At 42.7% G+C, this 25,069-nt stretch overlaps 1 protein-coding gene across 7 annotated transcripts in view; it reads right to left on the bottom strand.

Moving 5' to 3' along the window:
• The window catches only part of TBXAS1 (thromboxane A synthase 1), a 235,350-nt gene that overhangs the window by 137,083 nt on the left and 73,198 nt on the right, over positions 1–25,069 (bottom strand). For all 7 annotated transcript variants that reach the window (XM_075157658.1, XM_075157690.1, XM_075157666.1 and 4 more), the window contains exon 3: positions 18,823–18,875. In XM_075157658.1, coding sequence (XP_075013759.1) covers positions 18,823–18,875 — 53 coding nt within the window. The remainder of the gene's footprint in view (positions 1–18,822; positions 18,876–25,069) is intronic.

Here is a 25,069-nt window from a genome sequence, read left to right on the forward strand (position 1 = left end):
AAACAAACAACGTCCTCCATTTTCCATCTGAGGGACCGGGGGACAGGCAGGTACGGAGGAGCCGGGAATTGCCCGCAACGGCCTATTTTTTTTTCTGCTGACACCCTGTGAGAACGGAGCTCCTCGGCTGCCACGTAGACCTAGAAATCCCACGCGAGCTTTCTTCAGGCAGGGGGAATTCTGCTGGAAAGTCGGGAGCTAACTCCCGTGCCGCTTCTCCTGCGCCCCAGGCTGTGACTCCAGCTGGCAGGGTGCCCTCCTGGACTATTTTTATAAAGCACTGACAAGCTGAGTATCTCTGGATTAGAGAACTGAGAAATGTACGTTACCACTTAAGAAAAAAAAAACCCCAACAAACCACAATACCCTAGAAACAGGTGAACTTATTGCACATGAAAATGAAGCCCCGCTAGCACTGAGCAGTCTCAGGCAGAGAGAAAAGTTTCAAAGCGCAGCTCTGCCAACACACACACACACACACACGCCTCAGCCGGAGACTAATCCAACCCATTGTGTGAATTCATGAAAAAGAGGACGTGGCCGCAGTGATTTCTATTTAAGAATAAATTCTTCCTCATTTCCTTTTGCAATGAACTACGCTTCTTTTCATGCCGTGAAAGCTTTAAAATAAGCACATAGAACTATTAATTTAATTCCTGACTGTATTAAAAATATCATGTAACAAGATGCCCAGACACTCACGCACACTTTCCGCGCCACTCTGTATTGCTATGCATGCACCTCTTTGTCCACATACCCGGGATTAAAAATGCTATCTTCTACATACCAAGAACCTCTGTACTATCTCAAACTTGCACCTTGCCAAAAGACCTCTGCTTTCTGACATGCTTAAGGAAGTATCAAAAAAGGAAGAAAATTCTGGGATTATTTATATTCTCCCCACCACTAAAAGCACAGCTATTTTTAAAGGAGCTCCTCCCTTGTCAGGTGCAGTAAGAGACTCGTGGTATGAAAGTAATATATTTAGGGTTGACAATAAGGAGAAGGAGGGCTGATTGGGGCCATTACAAGGTACGGAGCTGGTGGAGTCTTTCAAGTACCTTACACCAGGGTGCAAACGAGACCTATTTCTGGGCATCTGTAACCCTGGCTGGGGTTTAGCAACTTGAGGGTGTCACACACATTTACTAATCCCTTCCCCCTTCCAAGTGAGCAGTGCGGGAGAGGCAGATTCTGCATGGCTGTGTTAATTCATTCATGAAATGAAGTAGATGACATTTACCCACATATAAAGAATGACAGGGATTAAATTAAGCTCACAAAGTGCCATGAAGAGAAAAAAAAAAACACCTCTGAATTATACAAGCATATTTGGCAATCTATGTCCATTTGGTTTTCTGAGGAAATCTGAGTCCAGATCCAAGTGCAAGTACAAAAACTCACGCTCACATTCAGGGGTTGGGAAGAGAGGCAGCAAAGGGGATGGACAGGGATAACAGAAGCGTTTCTTTTCTTGCTCCAGGTGGGCTGTGGGAGAAGGTGGGAGCCAGGGCAGTGCAGAGCCGTGGCGTCCTGGGCTGTGCTCCCCGGCAGCTGGGGAGCTGCCGCTTCCCAGGGCTGGCGGGGGTTATTTTTATCCTGGCAACTGGGCTAAGATGATTGCCACCACCGCCGCTCCGCGTGCTTGCATCATACTGCTAGCGCTGATTAGCTAACATCAGTATTCCACTTCATTAATGTGAAATGAAAGCTGTAAATAGGGTACTGCTTTTATAGAATGCTACTGGAAATGAGAAGTACTGTGATATTAATAAGAAGCCAGTCGCTCCTCCCGCCTGGGTGTGCGGTGCTATTGCTACTGGGTGACGCTGAAAGCGCTCATAGCTCTTCACCTCGGCAAGATCGCCAGAAGAAGGTTTCTAAATCTTTTCCCATGGTGTTTCCCACTGAGCTTGGACTGTATTAGCCTGTGTTTTGCTACCCGTGTTTAGACTGTGACATTTTCACCAAAGCTTGTTTTGTCTGTGCTCGTTAAAGCACAGTATGCCTGACTGACCGCATGTGATGGTGCAGCAGACGTTTCCTGTGGGTTTCAGCATATTTCTGTGCCCGGCCTTTCTGCGGGTTTGTGAGACGCGGTGTGAGAGCAGTCTCATCTCGGGCTCTGTGCAACTAATTCATTACCAAAGTACTCCTTTGCTGTATCTTGAGAGAAAAACCATCAGGCTACTATTTCCAGAACATTGGATTACTATTTCTAGGGAATGCTATCTTTGGGAGATAGTAAACTTTCTGTGTCTCCAAACTTTACTTGCTACCATCTACACAGTGTTCATTTGTATGAGTCTATTATTTATATTCAACAGTGCTACCTATTTTTATCAGTCCAGCGAAAAAAAAGGCTGCAAGGTGGCTGAGGAGGATAAGGGCTTGTTACTTGGGCTAAACAAGGGCAGCCTTTTCTCCATTTTTTTTTTCCACGTAAGGGAGAGAGAGGGATCTGCAGAGTGCTTATCCTGATTTCTAGTCAGGAGCTCTAAGCAGCTTCCCTTGACAGACAGGTAAGCAATTTCTGGGAAACAACAGGCCGTGTTACCCTGGCAGGGCTTCAGCCATTTCGTACAAGATAAATGGAGACAGAGCAGCGCACTTGAAGAAGATGAGGGATACGACTATGATGCTACATCCAATAATATGGCTGAGAGAACACGTAGAAGAGGGGCGAGCAGTGCAGGGCTGCTTTCTAGCAAAGCAGGGGCGACCCATCCGAACGGGTGGCCGTGAAGCCAGGAAGGATCCTCCGTGTCCCAGAAAGCAGGAGAGCATGCACGTGTCGTGGTGCAGGCTCCAAGGAAAATTTGGGGACAGGAGACAAAAAGAGGAGAGCATATGTGCGACCATACGGAGAAAATGAAACAGGAAGGAGGTCAAAGGATTTAAATATAATTTGTGATACTACGACACTGCAAGATACAGCAAGCTATAAAACAGGTTGACTATAATAAAACCACAAGTGTAATAAAGTTGCTAGTTACACAACCATCACTAAACTTCATATAAGCAAATACACTTCAAGATGACTAAAACAAAACCCCTGTGATCTGACTTCTGCCTCTCATAAAGTGTTTCTGACCATGATAATATTGAGGTTTGTATTTTTTTTCCTCCCTGAGACCTGACATCAGGGTACAAAGAAAAGCCATCCGTAAGTCTGCATTTCTGCAACCTTCATCTCATATATACTTTACTTATCATGGCCTGGACTCAAGTGTGACTAGAGTTTTTCACATCTCCAGTTTTGGTTAGCCATTTTAGCCCTGAAGGAAAGAAAAGGCTTTCAGAATACAATGAGTATCTCGATCTGCTGAAAAGTCACGTCCTCATACATATCTTAAAAAGAGGCATTCAGAACAGAGGCATTCAAAATCAGTGGGCTGTTTCTGTTTGTTTTAATTCTGCACTTTATCTTTGATTTCTTCATAGGCAAGACAGCTCATCTGCCCTCTTGTAAATACAATCAGCAGCGGTGGATGATACAATATTTTATTTTCGCATGTGTTTGAAATAAACATATACATAATTTTCTTTCAGTCTACTCCTTCTTACTGGCATTTTGATCTTAAATCAATGAGAGAGTTACAATATATTGCACATCATCCCTTTTTATTCCTTTGCTCTGTTAATGCAGATGCATGCATTTCTGAAATAATACTGTCTGAATGTTAGAATATTTTAATTCCTCAATAATAGATAGGACTCAATATACTGATTTTTTGCAACATAACATGATGAAACGAGTAAGCCAAATTGAGTTTTGCGTAACCACATATGCATACACCGTTTTGTTGAATAAGAAACAAGACACTTTGACTTGGTCATGGCTACCAGCCTGAAGATATCTGAAGTTTAAGCAAATGAAAGCAGGGTTTCATAACTGGGAAGCAATGGGCAACCCATTCATCTGGTTTGCATGCAATAAAGACACAGATCCCAGCCAACACTGGACAGCCTTACTCAGGCAAGTAAAGGTTTGCCAGACTGGCCACGAGGGGGACAGTCACTGGGACTTGCTTTTCTTTCCCGATCTGCCTTAAAAAAATATGTTGAAACAAAGAAAAAAAGGATAGTAACCACCTACTGAGCTCCTGGGAATGTACTTTTTTATGCTACAGCATACAAAATACACACAGGAAAGATTCATTTTTTTAAAATCCTTGCATGCCTATGGTAGTGTGTACTTTTTCTATACATTCTTAAGATCTACACACATACACACAAAATCATTTAATTTTGTTAATGCATTATTAAATGCACACTAAGCCCAATAAAAGTCATTTCCCAACGCTTTATGCATTTATCATGAAACCACTAGCAGAATTCTTTACAATAAAAATGCTAGCCGTACACATGACCAAACTAAATTATCTAGGGAAATGGCTAATATCTGACCATGTGGAAACATTAGAAAGCAGGGCTTTGTTATAGGACTAGAAGGAAAAAATAGATGTATTTTCTTACAGAAAAATTGCAATGATAAAAATATTTTTAATAGTAAAAAACACTGCAGCTCCAGGAAATTTTCCTGAATCAATTCAATCTGTGTCATGCCGGACTTTAAAAACCCATTAAAAATAACCATGATAAATTTCCTAACCTCTTTCAGTGCACCACGCAGAAGACAAAGGAAACTGCAATTCAACAGAGATAGAAAAAAAAGAAAAGAATGGAAAAACCCGATAGCTTGTGTATCAGCGGTAACATCCTCCCTAACAACAACGGGCAAATCTGTGCCACAAAGGACAAGAGGAGCAGGAGTGATGTGTACAGCTGACAATGGCACTACAAAGTAATGACTTCCAGGAAAATCTGCTGTTACAAAAGGACAACATGCTGCTGAGAAGTAGTTGAGTCACAACTTTGCCATGGCAAATTATTTCAGCCTAAAAATGGACATACTGAAAAACAGGACATATACAGCTCTGGTAAGGCAACTATGGGGATAACATCCTACAAACAGCTAACGTGCTCACCTGGTTTAAATTATTAAACCTCGCTGAAACCCATGCACGTTCAGGGATTTTTCCGAATATTTCATGCGCAGTCATGTCACAGATCATGTTTCAAACAGTAATATTAGTAAGAGCACTGCCTAGTTGACCTATTTTCCACTTACCACATTGTACGTATTATCAGTTATTACAAACACGCTTCTTTTGCTGCTCCCTTTTTTGCGGGGGGAGAAGAGGGCAATTGTGTAACAACTGGCATATAGTCACCATATCCTGAAACAACCCAAATCCCTGCGGATGGAAGAGTACATTTAGCCCTCTCCTCTTCCACGGACGTACCCTTTCACCAGCCCGTTCACCCACATCCTTCTTCCGACGGCCAGCCAGGGCGCAGCGTATCACACCGACGCTGGCACCCGATTCCACCGTGCACATTGCACGTGTTTGAGCTCTCTTCACAGCTGCATTAAACAGCTGTCCCAGGCCCACATCTGGCTGCCCAGGGACACGAGTGAGACGTAGACTCGAGAATTTCTCCTCTTTGGATCGGTCACAGCTGCTTGGCTAAAGACCTCAGGACTCCTGTGGACCTGCCTCATCTCTGAGTCGTCTGAGTAAATGTTATCGTCCAGCACCGCTTTGCTATGTTACTCCCCAACCTTCTGGATCTCTGGAGTCTGCTGGAGTGGTTTCCTAGAGCCCTTCCCTCCAAACGGTTGAGCGTACATGAAACACCAGCAGTCGTACCTAGGATTTCTGAGGAGAACATTTCTGAACCAAAAATTGCATTTTTAATTGCTCAAAGTCTACCTAGAAAAAAGGGAAAACAAGTAGATTTGATAGCAGACCAATGTAAACACTTCATATTCCTTCTAATTATACAGGTATTGGGGCAAGATCAAGCAACTTGATCCTCACGCAACGACAGAGGTATAGCAGGGATACAACCCACTGAATCTATTCATAACCCCTATAAACAAAGCAAAACAAAAAATACAAGCACAACTGTGGGATGAACCATCACTGAAGTAAATATATTGATCTATCAAAAATGATTGAAGACTGACAATAAAAGGGTTATAAATGCTTAGAAGAAAGAGAAAGCAGAAACACAAAACCAACCCACTGAAAAACTCCCACCTGCATTCACAGGGAAAAATGGACTGGAACAATAAAACACAATGGCAGTGCCTGTACATCTTTGATAGCTGCCCCTCCCAAAAGCTGGAACAATCTTGCTATAAACCAAGCAAATGAAAATGTAAATGCATGAGCAATCGTCTGGGGGATTCAGATGCTTTGTGTCCTGTAGGCAAAGAAGGAAGAGGGAAAAGGTAGGAAAGCAAGAGAAGGCACCACTTTTAATATTTGTAATTATCAATCATGCTCTCCTCACCTGGAGCCTTTTTAATCTAGCAGAGACCTTACAGTTAAACATGCAACGCTGTCTGCATGGCCGTTTTAGCGCTGCCAGCAACACCCGCTTGTCCTCTGACCCCAGCGCAACCCGCTGCGTCCACTCCTCCGCAGGGACAGCCTGCGGATTTTGGGGGTGCCAGCCGGAGCCAATCATCTAAACAGCTGCCTGCCGAAATCCAATGTTCAAAACGACAGGCTCAAAAGAGGCATAGGATGGGGAAATGCGCTGAACGCAATGCCCAGAGCAGTCCTGTGAGTATGTATAAACACAGTGGTGTATCAAAGGGGTATCAGGGTGGGCTTGAAGGCTTACAAACTGTGTATTTGTTTAAATATTGTGCTAAGGAAATGAACATGAGGAAAATTACCGTAGTTTCACAAACTTGATTCTGTTCTTCACTATTGATGAAAATCCAATTGCGTTAGTTATTGAGCAAAAGCAAATAAAATTACACTGACGCAGGAGAAAAGTTGGGTCTGTAGTAAGAATAAGTTTAGGTAGTTCAAGTATTAATCTTCCTGTTTTGCAATACACTTCTCTGCCTCAAAAATCAGAATTTAAATTATTTTAATAGAAAATAATTTAATATTTAACGGCTAATGCCTTTCCACGTGACATTACGTTACCATCTGACCTATTTTAACATTTGCCTCTGTGCTGCACTTGTAGACCTACTTTCTCTTTCTCCTGCCCCATGCATAACTTATTTCCTACTGGGCCAAATGGACAGCCAGTGGACATATAAAATTGTTAGGCTGCTTTGATAACATTTTACTTTGGCCCTTCACACAGAGTATTTCATAAGATGTTCCATGCGATAAAAGGTCCCAAAGAACCAAGATCCTCTCATAATGTCACTTTGAAAGACTCTGCAGCAATTCCCAGTGTCCTTGCCAAGATCCTTTTTCAATAAAATAGATTCCTACATTGACAGAAAAGCTTGGATTATTGCTGAGTGATAAAATGTCTACTGCTAGCCCTTACAGAGTCAGAACATTGCTCCCAACTCACTCCTTTTTCCGTAAACTACTTTAAGACATCTGGGTACGTCTTAAAATTTGCTGTACAAAACCTAATTTTATTCAATAGGCACCATCATCCAAAAATCGAAGTTACATAACATGAGGGAGACCTAAAAACGTTGGGTCAAGATCCTCAAATAGTCACAGCTCTATGCCTTTAATGGAGCTACACTGAAGTAAACAATAGCTTGAAGGTCCAGACCACTATTTTCAGGCTTGTTTACATGGGGGAGAGAGGACATTCTGGGACAAGACGTGATTTGAATCTTAATAAAGTTAGACTAGAAAAAACTCCTATGGGAGCACACCCCTGTAGATACTATAATTGCTGGGGGAGATGGTCAGTTTTTCCCTGATGTAGTTTGTGTCATTCCAGAACTGCTGTGTCTGTGCATGGGAGGTTTTTTGACATTACTATAGCTGTTTAATTATACCAGTACAATTTTATCAATATGACTAAAATAAATCCTCCTTCAAGACAAGCCTTCAGGTTTAGCCACCAAATTTAATGGAAGGAAAGAAAGATTCACAATCCCCAGGGTAATGGTGGCTCAGCTCATTCCATGCTCCCCAAACTAGAAAAAAACAAAACAAAACAAAACAGAATACAGCTGAAAACAACTTCTTCCTCTGCAGTGGGGTATACTTTTGCCTATTGCCTGATGAAATCATACCCAGTTCGCTACCAGCAGAAGGTCTGACATAAAGCAGGCTCTCCAGGGGAAGAAGAGAGGTAGTCGAACAGAGAAAAAGGGTAATTTGAAGATGGTGCCAAACCAACAAAGAAAAAGGAGATATTTTGTTCCCCTTACTACTAATAAAACATAGTAGACTAAAATTGATCCCCAGACTAATAAGGTAGAGGAAAAACTAAAACCTATATATGACAAAACAATAAAAAAGTAATGAAGAGATTTATGGAAGTACATAAAAACCTTGGAATGACGTAAAAATTGTCAGGTCACGTTACTGTTTTCAGCTCAACATGGATGAGAAAAACAGGGAGGAATAAAAATTAGAGCATAGAGGAAAGATAGCATAGGGGTGAAGAGGATGGAGAGAAGAGAAAGAAAACAAAGCCAGAGCAAATATTTGGGGGGGGGGGGCGGAAATACAGCAAGAAGCATGAATACAAAGTCCACAAGACAAGGTCAATGTAAAAAGAAAAAACAGAACAAACCCCAGAGCCAACAAAGTGGTGGCACCATCGAAGGCCAACAGGCAGCAACTGATAGGAAGCGCCTCCGTAGATACCTGGCACAGTGTGGTCATCCTCAAAGGGGAAAATATGACTACTTCTAAGAAACTAAATAAGAGACATCCCCAATCCATTTCTGTGCAATGCTTTGGTGTCCTAAGGGGCAGAGGCCCCACAAGGTCTTGTCTAAGGACTCCCCAGCATGGGGAGAGAGGGTCTAACCAGCATCTGCATCCTGGAGCTCCTAGCAGGTGGGCATGAGGAGGGGACAGAGCCACGGATGCTCCAGCCTGTGCTGGGCCTTGCAGAGAACGGGGACGTGCAACGGGCTGCTGATTTGCAGTTTCTTCTCTGTATCCTTCTTCTCCAGCCTCCAGTGGGGAATATATGGGGAAGGGAAATCCCTTTTGTTTGATGGCTCTCATGGCACACGAGAAAGCAGTCCCAAGCTGCTTTTGGATTTCTTTGGGCTGCCACAAAGAAGGCTAAGTAGGGAGTCACCTGACTCTCCTGTGAAGTGCTGGGTGTCCAAGGAGGGCAGGAGTTGCTCCTGACTTGCAGTATCAGTTTAAATTTGATCTGCTTCAAAGGCTGCCAAGAAAGGGAAGGGGACACACACACACATTGGGAGGGATGATGCATTTTCCTCCCTCTATGTAAAGTGGGGAGAAATGATTCAGGAACTGCATTTAAAAATTATCATGCATGGCACTGGGAACACCAGTTCATAATCAGATACATAGCGGGTGAAGCCAGAGATCATTAATAGCTACTGAACATTGCATATTGTATGTATCCACTTCGGGTTTGCATCAATACTGGGCGTTGTAGGAAATTCTAATGAAAGCATTTAATATGCACAGCAAAATCTACAATACTGCTGTTTTGCCATACTTTCTAGTAGGACTGGTATACTGAAATAATGCCTCAGGTTTTTCAGTCTTTTAAAAGCCCTCACAGCCTGCTTCTTCCCAAGTGGTGGAAAGGGGGAAAAATTACAAGGTGGGCTTTACACCCTGTTAAGAAGATTAACAAATGCAGGGTCTGGTAGATGGTGAAGAAGATAGATCAAGGTGAAATTAGGAAACTAGTTTTTATAACCGTGGGGTTCACTCAGAACATTTCCTCCCCCTGTCTTGAATTAGGATGACACAGTCTGGTATGCAGGTGCTGATCATGACGGCGTTACATGATAAGAAGAGGCAATCTGTTTAGCAGTCCCATCCCAAGCCTTTTAAAACGATGATTTTAAGCATTAATTAGCTAAGAAGCAGGCAGTACAGATCAAAGATCACCAGTGCTGTATATTAGGTGTAAAACACTCCTCAGGCAGCATGTTTTCAAAAGAAACTTCAGTTTTCAAAAGAAACTTCAGTTTTCAAATACTCTTAACCTGGAGCTCACAAGGACTATGCGTTAACAGCTAAGTGCTGCACTACCAACATGCCAGGAAACAGGGGAACAAAGAAACACCTCCCCGGGAGCAAAGGGAGGTGAAACCTCCTCCTAGCCAAAGCTGCTACCTGCACATGCAGAAGCAGACCAAGATTTAATCAGGTTCCTTAAATGCTAAGATATGGTAGAAGTGGCCTGCTCTCTGCTCCCCTTGTCAATCTTAGGAGCTGATACAGTTCTGGCCAATCTCACAGAGCCTTTCTGCGTCCGGCCAACGCCATCTCAGTAGAGCCGTACCAGCCAGGGGATTTCCCTCTACACAAAAGCTAATTTGCTGAAGCTACAACCACAGCAGTTTGCACACGCCGTGAGTACAGAAACAAGCATCAGGAACATGGTGCAGGTGACAGGCACTGTCCTTTGCTGCCTTGCCAAGAGCATATAAAATGTTGTCTGTCTCATTTAGTTGGATTTCACACTCTCTTTCCAGAGGTGTAAAAGATTACATCAGTCTTTGACTTACGTTGGCTCGAACAGCTGCAGTAGAGTCATGGAGCAGTCATGGATAGAGGAAAGAAACTTGGAAAAAGCGCAGCAGTGAGCACATGCCTGCAGCTCAGCCATCCCAGGGCAACGTCTGGAGTCTCAGAGAAGAGATGGAGAGCTTTGCACACAGAAGAGTTTAGCACTTGCACCAAACATTTCCATCCAAACGGCTTTGCCTGCGCTGAGGGCTGAGACTGTGACATTTCGGCGAGCCTTTGAGTCTCTGTCTGTGATTACCTAGAACACAAGTGTCCCTCAACCTGACCAGGACAGCAAGAGGCTACAGTAACAAATCAACAGCCATCACAGAGTAGACAAGCTCAAGTTGCATGGTTCTCATGGGAGGTCATAGTCCACACGTAAGATTTGTCCATGGCTAAGAAGACCTCATTAATGAATACCTTCAACATTAGTAGTATACTAAGCATTATTTTGCAATGTTCCAGAGACCTAAGTACATTTGAAACATGCCAGAATTAAACTAGTCAACTAATTTACCATAAATTCTGCCTATAAACTGCATCCCACAGGTCTCTGTACGCAGAACGTAAAATACTCCATAATGATCAGGCAGCCCACAAAAATGATTACAAATGTAACAATAACACTAGACTCCAATTCTCAAAACAGTGTGGTATGCCACCTTTTGGGTAAATCTTTAGGCATCAGTCCCATAAAAGGCTATGTCTTTAAGACCAATTAGCTCTAGAGAGAAGAGGAGAAACGGGTAATGATATACCCATAAGTAATTCACAGGACTTATTCCAGTAGCTTGATTTAACCATTGGAACTAACTAGACCCAATACCTAATTATGGTTAAGTGTGGGGAGTCAGATGGAGGTGTAGCATTGTACTGTGACATTACATTTTAGCCAGGAATATTGTTGGGTTTGGGTTTTTTTTTAAAAGACAACTTTTAAAAAAATAGGTTACTATTAACAAATTCTGAAAGTGTTAGTTAAAAAAAAGAAAGAAGGGCTCCGAAAGTTTAACTTAAGAATATTAAGATTCTCCTATTGTTCAGTCAATTTTTGAGATAGTCTTTTCTATTTCAGAGAGGATGGCTAGCACATTACACAGAGGAGCAATAAAATTGCCTACATGCAAAGTGCTGTCAAAAGAGAGGGTGGGTAGGGGGAAGAAATATTTTTCTCCTCATTAACTTCTTTCAGCTACAATAAACCTAGGTGTTTATGTGTACCAACAGCAGTTAAAATATTTTTCAGGCACAAATGCAATTGTTTCTTTTATGGCTCTGATTCAGCAAGGTAGATAAACTTCTGCCTAACTTGAAGCATGTTGAGTTACACCATTGACTTTAATGGGATTACTCATGTGCTCAGTTACGCACATGCTTAAGGGTTCTGCTGTACTGTATCCACAGTTTGCAGGTATTTAAAGGAAAAAGAGATAACTCTAATTCACAATAGCGATTCTGGGGCTGATCAACAGTCCTATAGAGTCAAAGGACTTTATCACAACACATAAATGAGGAAACACAGTGAGAAAAAAAAAATCTTGAAAGAATATGAAAGACTCAATAAAAGTATATTGCTCTTTAAGAAAACAAAATTCCAGGCACGTAAGGATACCAAAAATCTTTATCAGGTTAAATGTGAAACAGAGATTATGAAGAGCTATAGATCACAAATAGGAAGCCTGTTTTTCTTCCCTCTCCCCTATCCTTGCCCAGGCGTGATTTTCTCTAGCTGAAATATGAAAAGTAAATTGTTTAAAATATCAAAATAACGGAAGGACCACAGGAAAGGTAGTAAGTCCATTATAACCCCAGTGTAAAAGAGGAAATCAAACAGGATAAGATTGTTTCATAAAACTAAATTATTTCTTTATATGACCCTTCAGAGACAAAGATGAGAATATCTGTCCTGGGATTACTCTTTCCACATAAAGCAGAGTAAGGCTGCAAACAGAGAGGTTAAAAACAAAAAAAGTTTCTGAAATTAAAATGGCAATAAAGACACTGTTTCTTCAGGTAAATTAACTGCATGTTGAAGACATCAGGTGTTCTCTGCAGGAGCAGATCCTGCCCCTATCCACCGTAGGTTCACCCTGAGGTGCTTGAGGAAGGCAGAAGGAAGGATAAGGCTTTGAGAAAAGTTCCAGATGCCCAGATCCCAGAAACACGTGTCCCTCTTCTGTCCACAAAAGAGGAAGCCTAAAACCTCCACTGTGACTCCACAATGACTTTTTTTGCCTCAGTCTTCACTGGCAAGTGCTCGAGCCTTACCGCCCAAGCCGCAGAAGGTAAAGGCAGGGACTGGGAGAATGAAGAGCCGCCCACTGTAGGAGAAGATCAGGTTCGAGACCATCTAAGGAACCTGAGGGTGCACAAGTCCATGGGACTCGATGAGATCCATCCGCAGGTTCTGAAGGAAGTGGCGGATGAAGTTGCTAAGCCACTATCCATCATATTTGAGAAGTTGTGGCAGTCCGGTGAAGTTCCCACTGACTGGAAAAGGGGAAACATAACCCCTATTTTTAAAAAGGGAAAAAAGGAAGACCCGGGGAACTACGGGCCAGTCAGTCTCACCTCTGTGCCTGGGAAAGATCATGGAACAGATCCTCCTGGAAGCTATGCTAAGGCACATGGAGGACAGGGAGGTGATTCGAGACAGCTAGCATGGCTTCACCAAGGGCAAGTCCTGCCTGACCAACCTAGTGGCCTTCTATGATGGAGTGACTACGTCAGTGGGCTTGCGAAGAGCTACGGATGTCATCTGTCTGGACCACTGCAAGGCCTTTGACACGGTCCCCCACAACATCCTTCTCTCTAAACTGGAGAGGTACGGATTTGATGGGTGGACTGTTCAGTGGATGAGGAATTAGTTGGATGGTCACATCAGAGGGTAGTGGTAAACGGCTCAATGTCCAGACGGAGACTGGTGATGAGTGGTGTCCCGCAGGGGTCCGTATTGGGACCAGTACTGTTTAATATCTTCATCAATGAGATAGACAGTAGGATTGAGTGCACCCTCAGCAAGTTTGCAGATGACACCAAGCTGAGCAGTGCGGTCAACACACGGGATGCCATCCAGAGGGACCTGGACAAGCTCAAGAAGTGGGCCCATGTGAACCTCATGAGGTTAAACAAGGCCAAGTGCAAGGTCCTGCACCTGGGTCAGTGATACCTGTACCGGTATCAATACAGGCTGGGGGATGAAGGGACTGAGAGCCACCCTGCCAAGAAGGACTTGGGGGTACTGGTGGATGAAAAGCTGGACATGAGCCAGCAATGTGCGCTTGCAGCCCAGAAGGCCAACCGTATCCTGGGCTGCATCAAAAGAAGCGTGGCCAGCAGGTCGAGGGAGGTGATTCTGCCCCTCTACTCTGCTCTGATGAGGTCCCACCTGCAGTACTGCGTCCAGCTCTGGAGTCCTCAGCACAGGAAAGACATGGACCTGTTGGAGCGGGTCCAAAGGAGGGACACAAAAATGATCAGGGGGATGGAACGCCCCTCCTATGAAGAAAGGCTGAGAGAGCTGGGGTTGTTCAGCCTGGAGGAGAGAAGGCTCCGGGGAGACCTTATTGCGGCCTTTCAGTACTTAAAGGGGCTTATAAGAAAGATGGGGACAAACTTTTTAGCAGCACCTGCTGTGACAGGACAAGGGGGAATGGTTTTAAACTAAAAGAGGGTAGATTTAGACTAGCTATGAGGAAGAAATTTTTTACAATGCGGGTGGTGAAACACTGGAACAGGTTGCCCTGGTAGATGCCACGGGTTGTGGTAGATGCCCCATCCCTGGAAACATTCAAGGTCGGGCTGGACGGGGCTCTGAGCAACCTGATCTAGTTGAAGATGTCCCTGCCCATGGCAGGAGGGTTAAACTAGATGACCGTTAAAGGTCCCTTCCAACCCAAACTATTCTATGACTAACCAGTGTGCCTCAGCCCTGATGCAAAGGCCAGGAGCACCAGCGAGAAAAGCCCGTTTCTTGCCCACAACTGTTTGATTATGGACTCGCATCTGCAGAAATGCTAACTAGTGCCATCTGCAGTGACATATTTTTGGGAGAGGAGAAGTCAAGCGTTAAGACAGAACCAACTCTGGCTGCATCGACTTCTGAAAAGCTGTCAGCTGCCAGCGTAGCTTACAATCACAACTCACCCCTGGACACATTTCAAGTTAGTGACTGGCTCCATGATCTAGCCTAATCCTTTAAACCACCCAACCATTTAAGTGACCAGGCTTGATCTTGGTTCCAATAATGACTTATTAGGAAATCATTTAAGGAATATTAGGAAGTCTTTAAGGAAAAAAAAAAAAAACAAAACACGACTCATAGATCAGATATTGAGTAATTCCATAGACATCTTAGGAAAAATCACCTGTCTTATTTTAAGTTGCTTTCTGTCTATTACTTAAAAACGTGCTGAAATAACCCACTGCAAAACAAAATATTCTTTATACGGAAATGGAGCTCCATTCACATCTGTGTTTTCACAAGATGCTTCAGCAGTGCATGCATGCACCTATTTCTGTGGCTGCACCTTGACATGCTTTCTGCGATAGTGTGCTGATCCTGGGATGCTTATGCTGGAGCCCAGTAGAGGCTCAATTTGGGTAGATGCAGTTTGCTGCTGGTGGTTTTATTAGGGACTGAGAATGGTTTACAACTGGATGTTGTCAGAAACATTCTCATTAGTTCCTCCCCGCAATAGAAAATGCAGATTTTGATCTCATTGACTCTCTTCGCCAGTTCACAGCCTGACAACCCTGGGCTCAAACGCCCCAATTGTCTTCTGCTTTCTATAGGTGGTTTAATCCAAACTCCATCCTCTTGCTACTCCTAGACCCATCTCTTCGTCTCTACCTTACTTTGTTCTTGTCCTCCTTAGCACTTATTCTACTACATAGTTGGTCAGACTTCTCACAGCAGGTTGAAGTTGAGAGATCAAGTGAAGGAAGAGTAAGAACAGGGTTTGACCTGCTTCAAGCTGTTTCAGATGCAAAAGGACGTGAAGAAAGAGTGTCACTCTACAAATTGCACTGAATTTTAATCTTCTGTTCTTACTCTTTGATTATACACACTGAGGTCTATGTTATGAACTCTTACACTCTTCCCCACATCCAAATGCATTGCTACAGCCGAAGGCAAAATAGGTTCATTCACCCCAGAGGCAATCACCTGCTCGCTTGGGGTTATATCGTATTTTCTGTTCCTTCACTGGTGGTGTGTTGTTGGGCCAAGAATATATTACTTATTTTGGCACTATTCTCCAACTCCAAATCAGCCATACATACTTACAGTGCTATAAAGTCATAATGATGCAATCGCAGTAGAGCGGTCAAATGCATACGAAGTGTGTACATAAAGTAAAATTAACTCACAGCCTCTACAGCTCTGCTCATGTTGTAGCAGCTGCTTTTCTGATTCCATAAAGTATAGTCTAGAAAGTACACTCTCCCCCTTTATTTCTCTTCTTCAACCCAGAAGCTCTTTATTTCTCTGTCTGCTCTTACTGCCTATTTCCAATCAGTAGCCATAACCTAAAATTGAAATGGAACAATTGGATATGGTACGTGTGAAAATAAAGTGTCAAAACATCAAAGTTAATCCAAAAAATAAATGACATATAAATCACTAATTTCCACAGAAATCAAGACTACTTTCCTGCAAAACTCTTACCATAAAAAGGATTAACATCTAAGATTCAACGCAAATCTTAACATGTATCAATACATTACTTTCCAAATAGGGTATTTTTCACTTTTTATTTTTGGTATGAAGAACCAGCACACATATTTTAGAGGAGGTATTTTTATAGAGGAAACATCAAACTATAGCTCAAGCAAAAACTACCACCCTGTTGCAGGATCTCTTCAAAAGTCACGTCAGTGGCTTGGATTCCCCCGTTGAACAGAAATGCTCCAACTCTGCTTTTGCACCAAACCAGAGCTGTTTGTTTCTGCCTTGGCCTCCATCTTAGGCCATCTCTGTATGAAAACAGGCAGTTTTCACAGCACACACTCACAACTGAAGACTATTTGCATTGTCTCTCTCTATAAAAGAGTAATATCATCACCTCTTCTTTGGATCCACACACGGGAACGAAGAAAAAAAATGCTTTTGTGACCTACAAAAGCCTTACTTGAAATAATTCTCTACGACTTGAGGCCTTTTGGAATGGAAGGGATATATTGTTTTGACTTGATTAAAGCTGAAAAGTTGATTTGACATCCTGTTGTCAAGGAAACCAATTCACACACAAAAGAAAACAGTTGTGATGGTATCATTCAGACTATTCAAGTGACCTTAGAAAGAAAAAAAGGCTTCAGTTCCAAAGATTTGTATTCAACTCACTTCACCACTGTAGAAATAAAGATCATTGCTCTTTATGCTTATTGGAAAGCAGTTTTCAATCTGGAAAAAGCAAAATGCCACATCTTCCAGCTGCCAGATCCAATACTTTGCTGGGACCATACACATAAACACACCTACTGTTTATTGCCTATTTCAAAGAACCACAGAACGAGTCACACAGAAGACATACAGGGAAGGAGAAGGAATTTCTTTAATTGGCAGGACCGTGATAAATACCCCCAGACACATACCACACCTATTGAACAGCAGCTCGCAAGCCAGGTTTTAAAACATCCTTCTTCAACTACAAATAAAGCTTACCTCAAGCACAGCAACGATTGAGCCCAGCTTTGTTTTCCTGAGAGATATCAAAAAGCAGCATTTATTCTCTGCCAGGCTTCTAGGTTGCTCACAAATTAAGTTTTTCATGCACATAATAAATGGCTATGTATGAGTTATGCTCAGTCTGCTGCTCACTCCTCCTACCTAGGGGATCCCAAGGAGGCAGAACTGTCCTGGCTGACCACTACCTCCATCATCCAGCTTTGCAGTTCATGCAAGTCTCACAGGGGTTTCATTCCCTAACAGCTGTGGGTAGATTGGAAAAATGAAACTTTCTATCCATCCGCTCACACACTGTAATTATACATCTCTTTCTCCAATGACATAGCCTCTGCCTGGCCGAGTGAGCAGACAGACGACTAAATAGCAACTTGTCTCGAATTCAGCTTAGAAAAAAATAGGCATGATATTAATAAGGAGAGAAATACACTGAGGAATGAATGCCAGTGTTCTTACATTATTGTCATTTAAGGGCATCACACCAAAGGTCACAGAGATAATAAGCCTCAGTCATTTTCCATTTGTTACACAACATACAAATTGCCACAGTGTTAATGAATATCTTTCTCCATTCCTGGCCAGCCAAGACACTGTATTATTTCCTCTTAGAGGAGTACCTAACCCTTGGAATTCATTATTTCCATCACTTCTTGCAGCACTTTGTCCTTAGGGCTGAGCATAAATGCCACAAGGCGGCTGTAACTGGAGCATCAAATGCTTCGTATGCCTGAGTCTGGCTTCTTTCTGATAGACCTTTTTTGCTGGAAGAGCATACAAAGCACATTTATATCATTTATGATCAAATATGCGCACACACACATTCATATATGCTCTCTTACAAGTGTCTTAAACCCCTTGCAGAAGACAGGAAAAAAAATTTGACATTTGTCTGTACTTTGCAGATATTGTTTGATACCTATATATTGAAATAATAGTTATGCTAGAAACACCAACTGACCACAACAATAGAAGCCACCATGAAATAAGTGCATTTCCACTTAAAATGATGACAACTGGAAAGTAGTTCTTGGAACAGAAATGACATTCACAGAAATGTGGAAGGGCTTGTATGAAGGGATATACTGCTTAAACCCTCTTTACTCCTCATAAACTGCTAAGATAGCACAGCTGAGCTATAGAGAGGGGAATGCCTCATTTCTAACCTGTACTTGTATTTTAAGTTTAGGAATTTTGCATAAATATAGATAGCAACGGCTGAACCAAATTCATACTATTTCACAAATTAGGTGAGGTTTTTTTTAAGACATTTATTTCCACTGTTCACCATAAGTATAAAGAATATGCAGATGAAAAGAGAATATTGAAGGCTGGTAGCTTTGTACAGTTCTGAAAAAGACTAAATTTTATGTGCATAATTAAAATTAGAAAGAGAAGAATGAAGTCCAACGTCAAATGCTGAACTAAAATAAGCCAAGGTTACTTTCTGCACGTAATCAAACAACCTCCACCTCTGTCCCCCAGACTGAAACACCACACTCTGCATTCTGATGAACGTCTTATCTTGGTAATTTCTCCTCTCCAGCCCAACAAACCCGAACAGCAAGAGCCAGAAGAGAAGAAAGCTGACGGCACTGCTAAGCTTACCCACAAACAGGTCCGTACTCCGTTATGAGTTTTGTGTGGTTTTCCCAAAAGCCCTGCATAAAAGAAAAATAACAAAGCATTTTAGAACAGTACTTAACAGAAACTATTATACAGTGTTGCTAACACTCACACCAAAGCTTTGAATCTCAACTAGGAGAACCATGGTATTAACTCATAACCTCACCTTTCTCTCATTGTCCATCTGTGACAGTAGAGTCTAGAAACGACGACTGAAAAAAAAAAATCCCAAAAAAGACCTGGAAAGCCATGAAACATCTTTCCATCAGGATTTTACACTCCAAAATATGTTATCATTTCATGATTTTTTTTTTTTTAAACTAATTTCATGACTGGGGTCCTGACTCATAATTTTTTTCTGATATGTGTGTGGATGGAAAAACTGACAGAGAAATTAATAACAGAATGAGTATATGACTTACTACACACAAGAGAAATACAGGGAATGTGGAAAGGTTGTCTTATTTTGGTTTTAGTTATATTATTAAAAAAAACCTCCAAACCTGCAAAGTTGGAGTTTAGCACGAGGCAGTCACCTGGGACACTCTGCAGAATAGTAAGCAGATTTATTTTAACAACCTTTTAGAATTTTTACTGTGTGTTTCATTTTCATAATTGATGAAAATTGGTATCCATTTATATAAATAAACATGCCACTATACTAAATTGTTAGTGTACTAAATGAATTCAAATTGATTAATCTGAAAGAAGGTGTGCAAAATGTATCCCCAAAAGTGAACATAAAAAAATCTGGTTTAACAAAACTGCGATACTTGAGAATCATACTGCATTGAGTTTGTAACTTGTCTATGGAAAAATAACACATTTGACTGCATTAATCTGCATGTATATTAATTTAAGAAAGACCATTGTGATCTAACTTCATTCTTCAGAGAAAATTCACTAACAAAGTAGAATACTTATGCCTCATATTGAATCTTTCCTATTTTTTATGACATACTGCAGAATATTAGCTAGAACAATATGAACTATTGTAAATACATTAACTGCAGACATAAATAAACAAGACCACGTAATATGTGTATGCTTTGGGAGCATTTTACCACACTAAGCAAAAGAAAATCTGGTAATCAAAAGTAGTTATCCTACTTATCACCCTTGGGTGCTAACTTATCACCCAAATTAGCAGAGCACTTGCAACCACCTACAGTCCTGTTACAGAGCCCTTCAACGGTTTTTTATTCTTAATAGAGTCGTGCTTTTTTTTTTTAATCCTAGACTTGCAATATGTTTATTCTACAGGACAATACGTCTCTAGTTAAGGCAAGAACTTTAGGTTTTCCTTAAGCTACAAAAAGCTAAAGCACTGGATGGCGTGTAAGAAAACACACTAAAGGTAAAATTACTAAAGAGGTGGTTTAGATGATTGCCTGAAAAGACATATATTCTCACCTGAAAAATACTTTACTACTAAGGTAAACAGAAAAGCCTCATCCATTGGCACACAAAAACCAAAGCGGACAAAGCTTTTGCGATACCACAAATACATACAGCTAACTCAAAAGGGCTTTCATCTGCAGACACCGAGGGAGGGGAAAAGGTACATATGCATTCACGCCAACCTGCATTTTGCTACAGCGATACTTCAGCAGTAGCACCAGTTCAGCCTGCAACTGTTATGATTTCAGCACCACAAAGGTTGCCTACTGCCTTCCCCTGCTGATGCAAGGGGAAATCCTGGGGCCAAATTGCCCCCAGCGCTATTCTCCAAGCAGTCATCTAAGACTGCGTAAAGCAGGCTCAGCTGATCGGTGCACTCCGACCACTTTGCCTGGGAGAGTGACTCCAACCGGCGTCAACACAGCTGACAGATTTACAGCCACGCTGAGGCACCGGCGCGACACAGGGCACTGCTCGAGGTTACCCGGCAGGGTTGAACACGGGGTGCAAAGCACTGCTGTATCACAACGGTATCGGCTGCACAGGGCAGAAGGACTTTCAGTCTTGTGAGACGATGCCGAATTGGGTCTGCCCTCCAGCCCACTTTCCCCCTAGCCTGCGCCTTCAGTGAGGACACCCCTGCCTGCTAAGTTTTGCTTTGGATTGCGAGCACGCGCATAGGTATTACACTTGCTGTATCCACCAGCTGCATTCCAGCGAGCCAGCGGGATATTAACATTTACAAGAAGCCTAGGCTTTAAATGATTCAGTGAAAAAGCCTTCCAGAAAGCTGGCTTCTTGGAAGCGCTGCTCCTGGCTCTCTACAGTAGAGGGGTCAGGCAGAACACATTTCAATCAAAAACCTGTTAACCAATAACTGGTTTTCCACCTCCAGGTCTCCTAAATGATTGCACTGGCTTAAAATTAACCACACTTAGTTTTTCTTCCTCAAAGTGAGAAGTACAAGCCTACAGGACCCAGGGAAAGAAGGAGTTGGAAAGTATCTGTGAGAGATTGTGAGAAAGCATCCTCGGGAGTAAAAAAAGTGCTTTTTCTCTACACTCCGGGACACTGTCTCACGTCCTGCACCACCGCACACACATACACACCACTGCCTGCCTCCGCCATCCACCCCCAGAACCCACTGCTATCCTGGCCCCCCTCACGGGCACGGCGAGCGGCCGGGAGCAGGTCTCGTTGGGCTGCCTGGGAAAGACGAGCAAAAAGCACGTGCAGAGCCCTGCGAGGCTGCCGTGGCCAGAGCACAGGCAAGGCAGAGGGAAGGCGTGTGTGCATCCCTCACAAGCCAAGGCATGCCTTTCAGCTGGAGGAAGCTGAGGTCGTATGAAGGCACTTGCGTTTCTTCTCAATAGCCATGAGGAAGGCCAATGAACTTGTGATGGTCTCAGTACACAGCGAGGAGATATGCCACATCCACATAGCACTGCCAGTTTTGCAGCGTCATCCCTGAACATGGCTTCCAGAAGGCAGGTACCTTGAAAACATCCTCCTCCTCCTCTGAGTCATGTTTGAAGCACAGCAAGCCTCGTAAGTGCTTTTGGTAACTTATTTACACTAGCTGAGGTCGATCTGCTCCAAGGCTCATTATTGCAGGTTTGTCCAGGTTTATAATTGCAATTGTACTTAGTACCTACAGGATAACTAAGCACCTGCCCACCAGCAGCAACTGTTTTACAAGAAAATGGAGGTAGAGGCCTCTCTTTGACTCAAGATCACCCAGTGAGTAAACACGAGGAGAGGAAGCGAACTCAGAAATGGTGCCTGCTGGTATGTACCCAGTGGCTTAAACAGCCGTAAGACAGGAGCTATAACGAAGCAATGTGGGGGTTAGAAAGGGCATAATCAAGCAAAAATGCAAACGTATACGTTCTGATTTTTTAGGAAAACAGAAGGAAACTGAAAAGCAAAACAACGCACGGTATTACGAGATGACACCACGTGCATCAGGAGGAACTGTAGCACATTAAACAGTCACTCATAACAATGAAGTGTAAAAGCATAGTCAGTAATGCTGTTCCAAGTCAGAAAAATCATGTAGCTGCTTCTTTGTTTGGAAGCTGCAGAATATGAATTGTCATCAACAACAGCTCAGAAAAGGGTTGGGGCAGGGGGGATTGCTGCGTGTGGCCCCTGCAGTGAGGTACCAGCCTGATGACAGCCCATTATCAAACAAGATAATGCAATAGTATGAAAAGCTTCTTTCCCTGAAGAAAGCATATTTTACAGCATCTGGTACACCATGGAAACAGCAGCTCAAGTGGGCTGACTGCTGCACACCCAGAAGCTTCTTTGTTTACATGGCTGGCGGTTGCCTCCCTACAGGGAATTTGCATTCTCCCCTTCCTCTGAGCGTGTATCATCAGCTGCATCTGTGGGTAGAACCACTCGCAAGGCCAAATCCTGCTCTCAGGAATACAGGTGCAACCCCTATGGAAGGAAACAAGATGTGGGTCTGCATCAGTCAGAGCCAAGTCTGGCTGTTGCCAACCTTCTATCTTGAGACATTGAACATTGAGACTTCAGCCTGAGCAGCCCATACATGAAAGGGCTTCAGAAAGGACTGCGTTGGCTCAGGTATCCCCTTTCCTTTTTTCAATAGGTTCTGCCACTGCGAGACAGATCCTTCTGCCATTTCCTCCTTGTTGCATGTTCACCTTGCTGGTTCCTCACAGCAAGGAAAAATCTGCAGCAATGTCATCTTCCCTCCTTGCGGAAAATCGGTGTAGGCACTAAGCCAAAGTTTTCAGAAAGAGGCAGTCGTACCATGCATTTCAATTTTTGGGGTGTCTAACATGAGGCATATCCAACCTATTCTTATTAGTTGCTCAATACCTGCACATCTTGTGGCTGCAAATGGGGACTTAAGTGACTTTAAACTTAAGCTCAAGCTTAAAGTGACCCAGACTGCACGGAGGATGCTTTGTAACATTTCAGCTTGCTGCAGCTGGAAAACAAATCATGTGGTTTATGAACTTAGCTACGGTCCTTAAGGGTCACTAGATAAAATGGTTTGAAGGGCGCCACATAGTTGGGATCCAGCAGGTGCATGCTCCTGACAGTAGCTCAAAATTTGGACTCCAAAAAAGTGCCTTCCAGAACGCGTAAGGGTAGCCCTTGAATTTTGTAGTATACTGAACGATACAAAAGCTACTGAGCTGTGTGGACAGTGACGTGATGTGCCCATCAAAATTCATTGAAAGTGGGAAACATTACCCATGCAAGAACAGCCAAGGGAAAAAAGCTTCTTTTGTTGCCCCTTTCTGAAAAGCATCACACATTACCTGATGTCAGTCACTTCCCAAGACAGCCTAGATTCAAACCTGTGACTCAGAAGCCAAAGACGCCACATCTCATCACTAGTCCCATGTACGCTCCACCTTCACCATCCTGTAGCCAGACATGATGTTCTGTTTCACTATGATATTAATAACCAAAGCATCATTGTTTGAGTGCACACCTCATATCAAGAGACAAAAATCCATACAGTTATTTATGGTACATAATAACAATGAAAGACATTTATGGATCAGATTTTTAGTATTCAATGGGCTTCACATGTCTTTTTTCCTTAGACCACCTGGAAAAAAAAACAAGTGCTAATAACCTAGTACCCAAATTGCCTTTTTTTTTTTTTTTTTAATACAAGCTAACATTTAATTAAAGCAACCTTGTATCAGACTGCGGCCCACTTTGAAGGAATGACCCCAGACTGTACATCATCTCTAGTAATAATCCTAGTGAAAACACTAGGATGCCAGCAGACAAGACGAGGAAAACAGCATGAACTTCTAACCAGCCTGATTCCGAGCCAGGTAGATAGTTTCTTTCCTTTGATCGTTACCCTTAATGGCTGTCCTCAGTGTGTACTTTGGTTTAATTTACGTGTATGCCATTTCAGATTTTAAAAAACACATATAGCCCTTCCAAATTTATTAAAAGCAGAGGTGGTTCATCAGCACAGAGCAGTGTTTCAGCAGTTAGGGACAGGTGATGAAGGATGTTCCTCTAAACATGAGAGTTTGAACAACATGCCTGAAATTTAAAATTTCAGATTTTAAAAAACACATATCGTCCTTCCAAATTTATTAAAAGCAGCCTTCCTGCCCTGAGTAGTTATTAAGAGAGGTTAGTGTTATGTAATTAAGTTAATCCTCATCTGTAAAGGCTAATTAACTGAACACTAATTGAATCTGCATATGAAAATTTGGACAATGTGTTCTCATTACACAATTAAAAAAAAAAAACCTGAACTAAATACCAAACAAATTGTAAATTTTTTTCGTTCTACCTTTTCAGGTCCTTAATAAAAACTAAGCGGGCAGCTTTATTTCTGTGTGCTGTATTAGCCCTTGCTGTCTGGAACAAGGAGCTGTCATATCAGCGTTCAGAGAAACTGGTCCTTCCCTGGAAGATGGTTGTTTTCCCTCTTGCACGAGCTCTCCCTTTCGCTCTGCCCTTACCCCATGCCTTTCATCGCCCTCTTCTCCTTCTGCCGTCCATCACTCGCCCTGCTCAGAGAGGGCAGAGGCTCTTGGGATCAAGTCATATCACCCAAAGGATCAGATGGCATCGAGATATCACCTCAATGGATCATGTCACCCAAAAGGATCAGATGGCACGGTACGATTCAGTCATGCCAATTCACCACCCCAAAGCCTGCACGCAGCCAGCTGGAAGCCACCTGGGCAGTTTTGGTAGGGCACTACCCTTTCACCCCCAAAGATCACTTCCCAATGAAGTCCTAAGGAGAAAACAGCCTCATCTCATTCTCCTCTGCCGGGCTGTGCCTGCGTTACAAAAGCAAGAC

Source organism: Calonectris borealis, chromosome 1 (genome assembly GCF_964195595.1).
Source record: "Calonectris borealis chromosome 1, bCalBor7.hap1.2, whole genome shotgun sequence".
Lineage (NCBI taxonomy): Eukaryota > Metazoa > Chordata > Aves > Procellariiformes > Procellariidae > Calonectris > Calonectris borealis.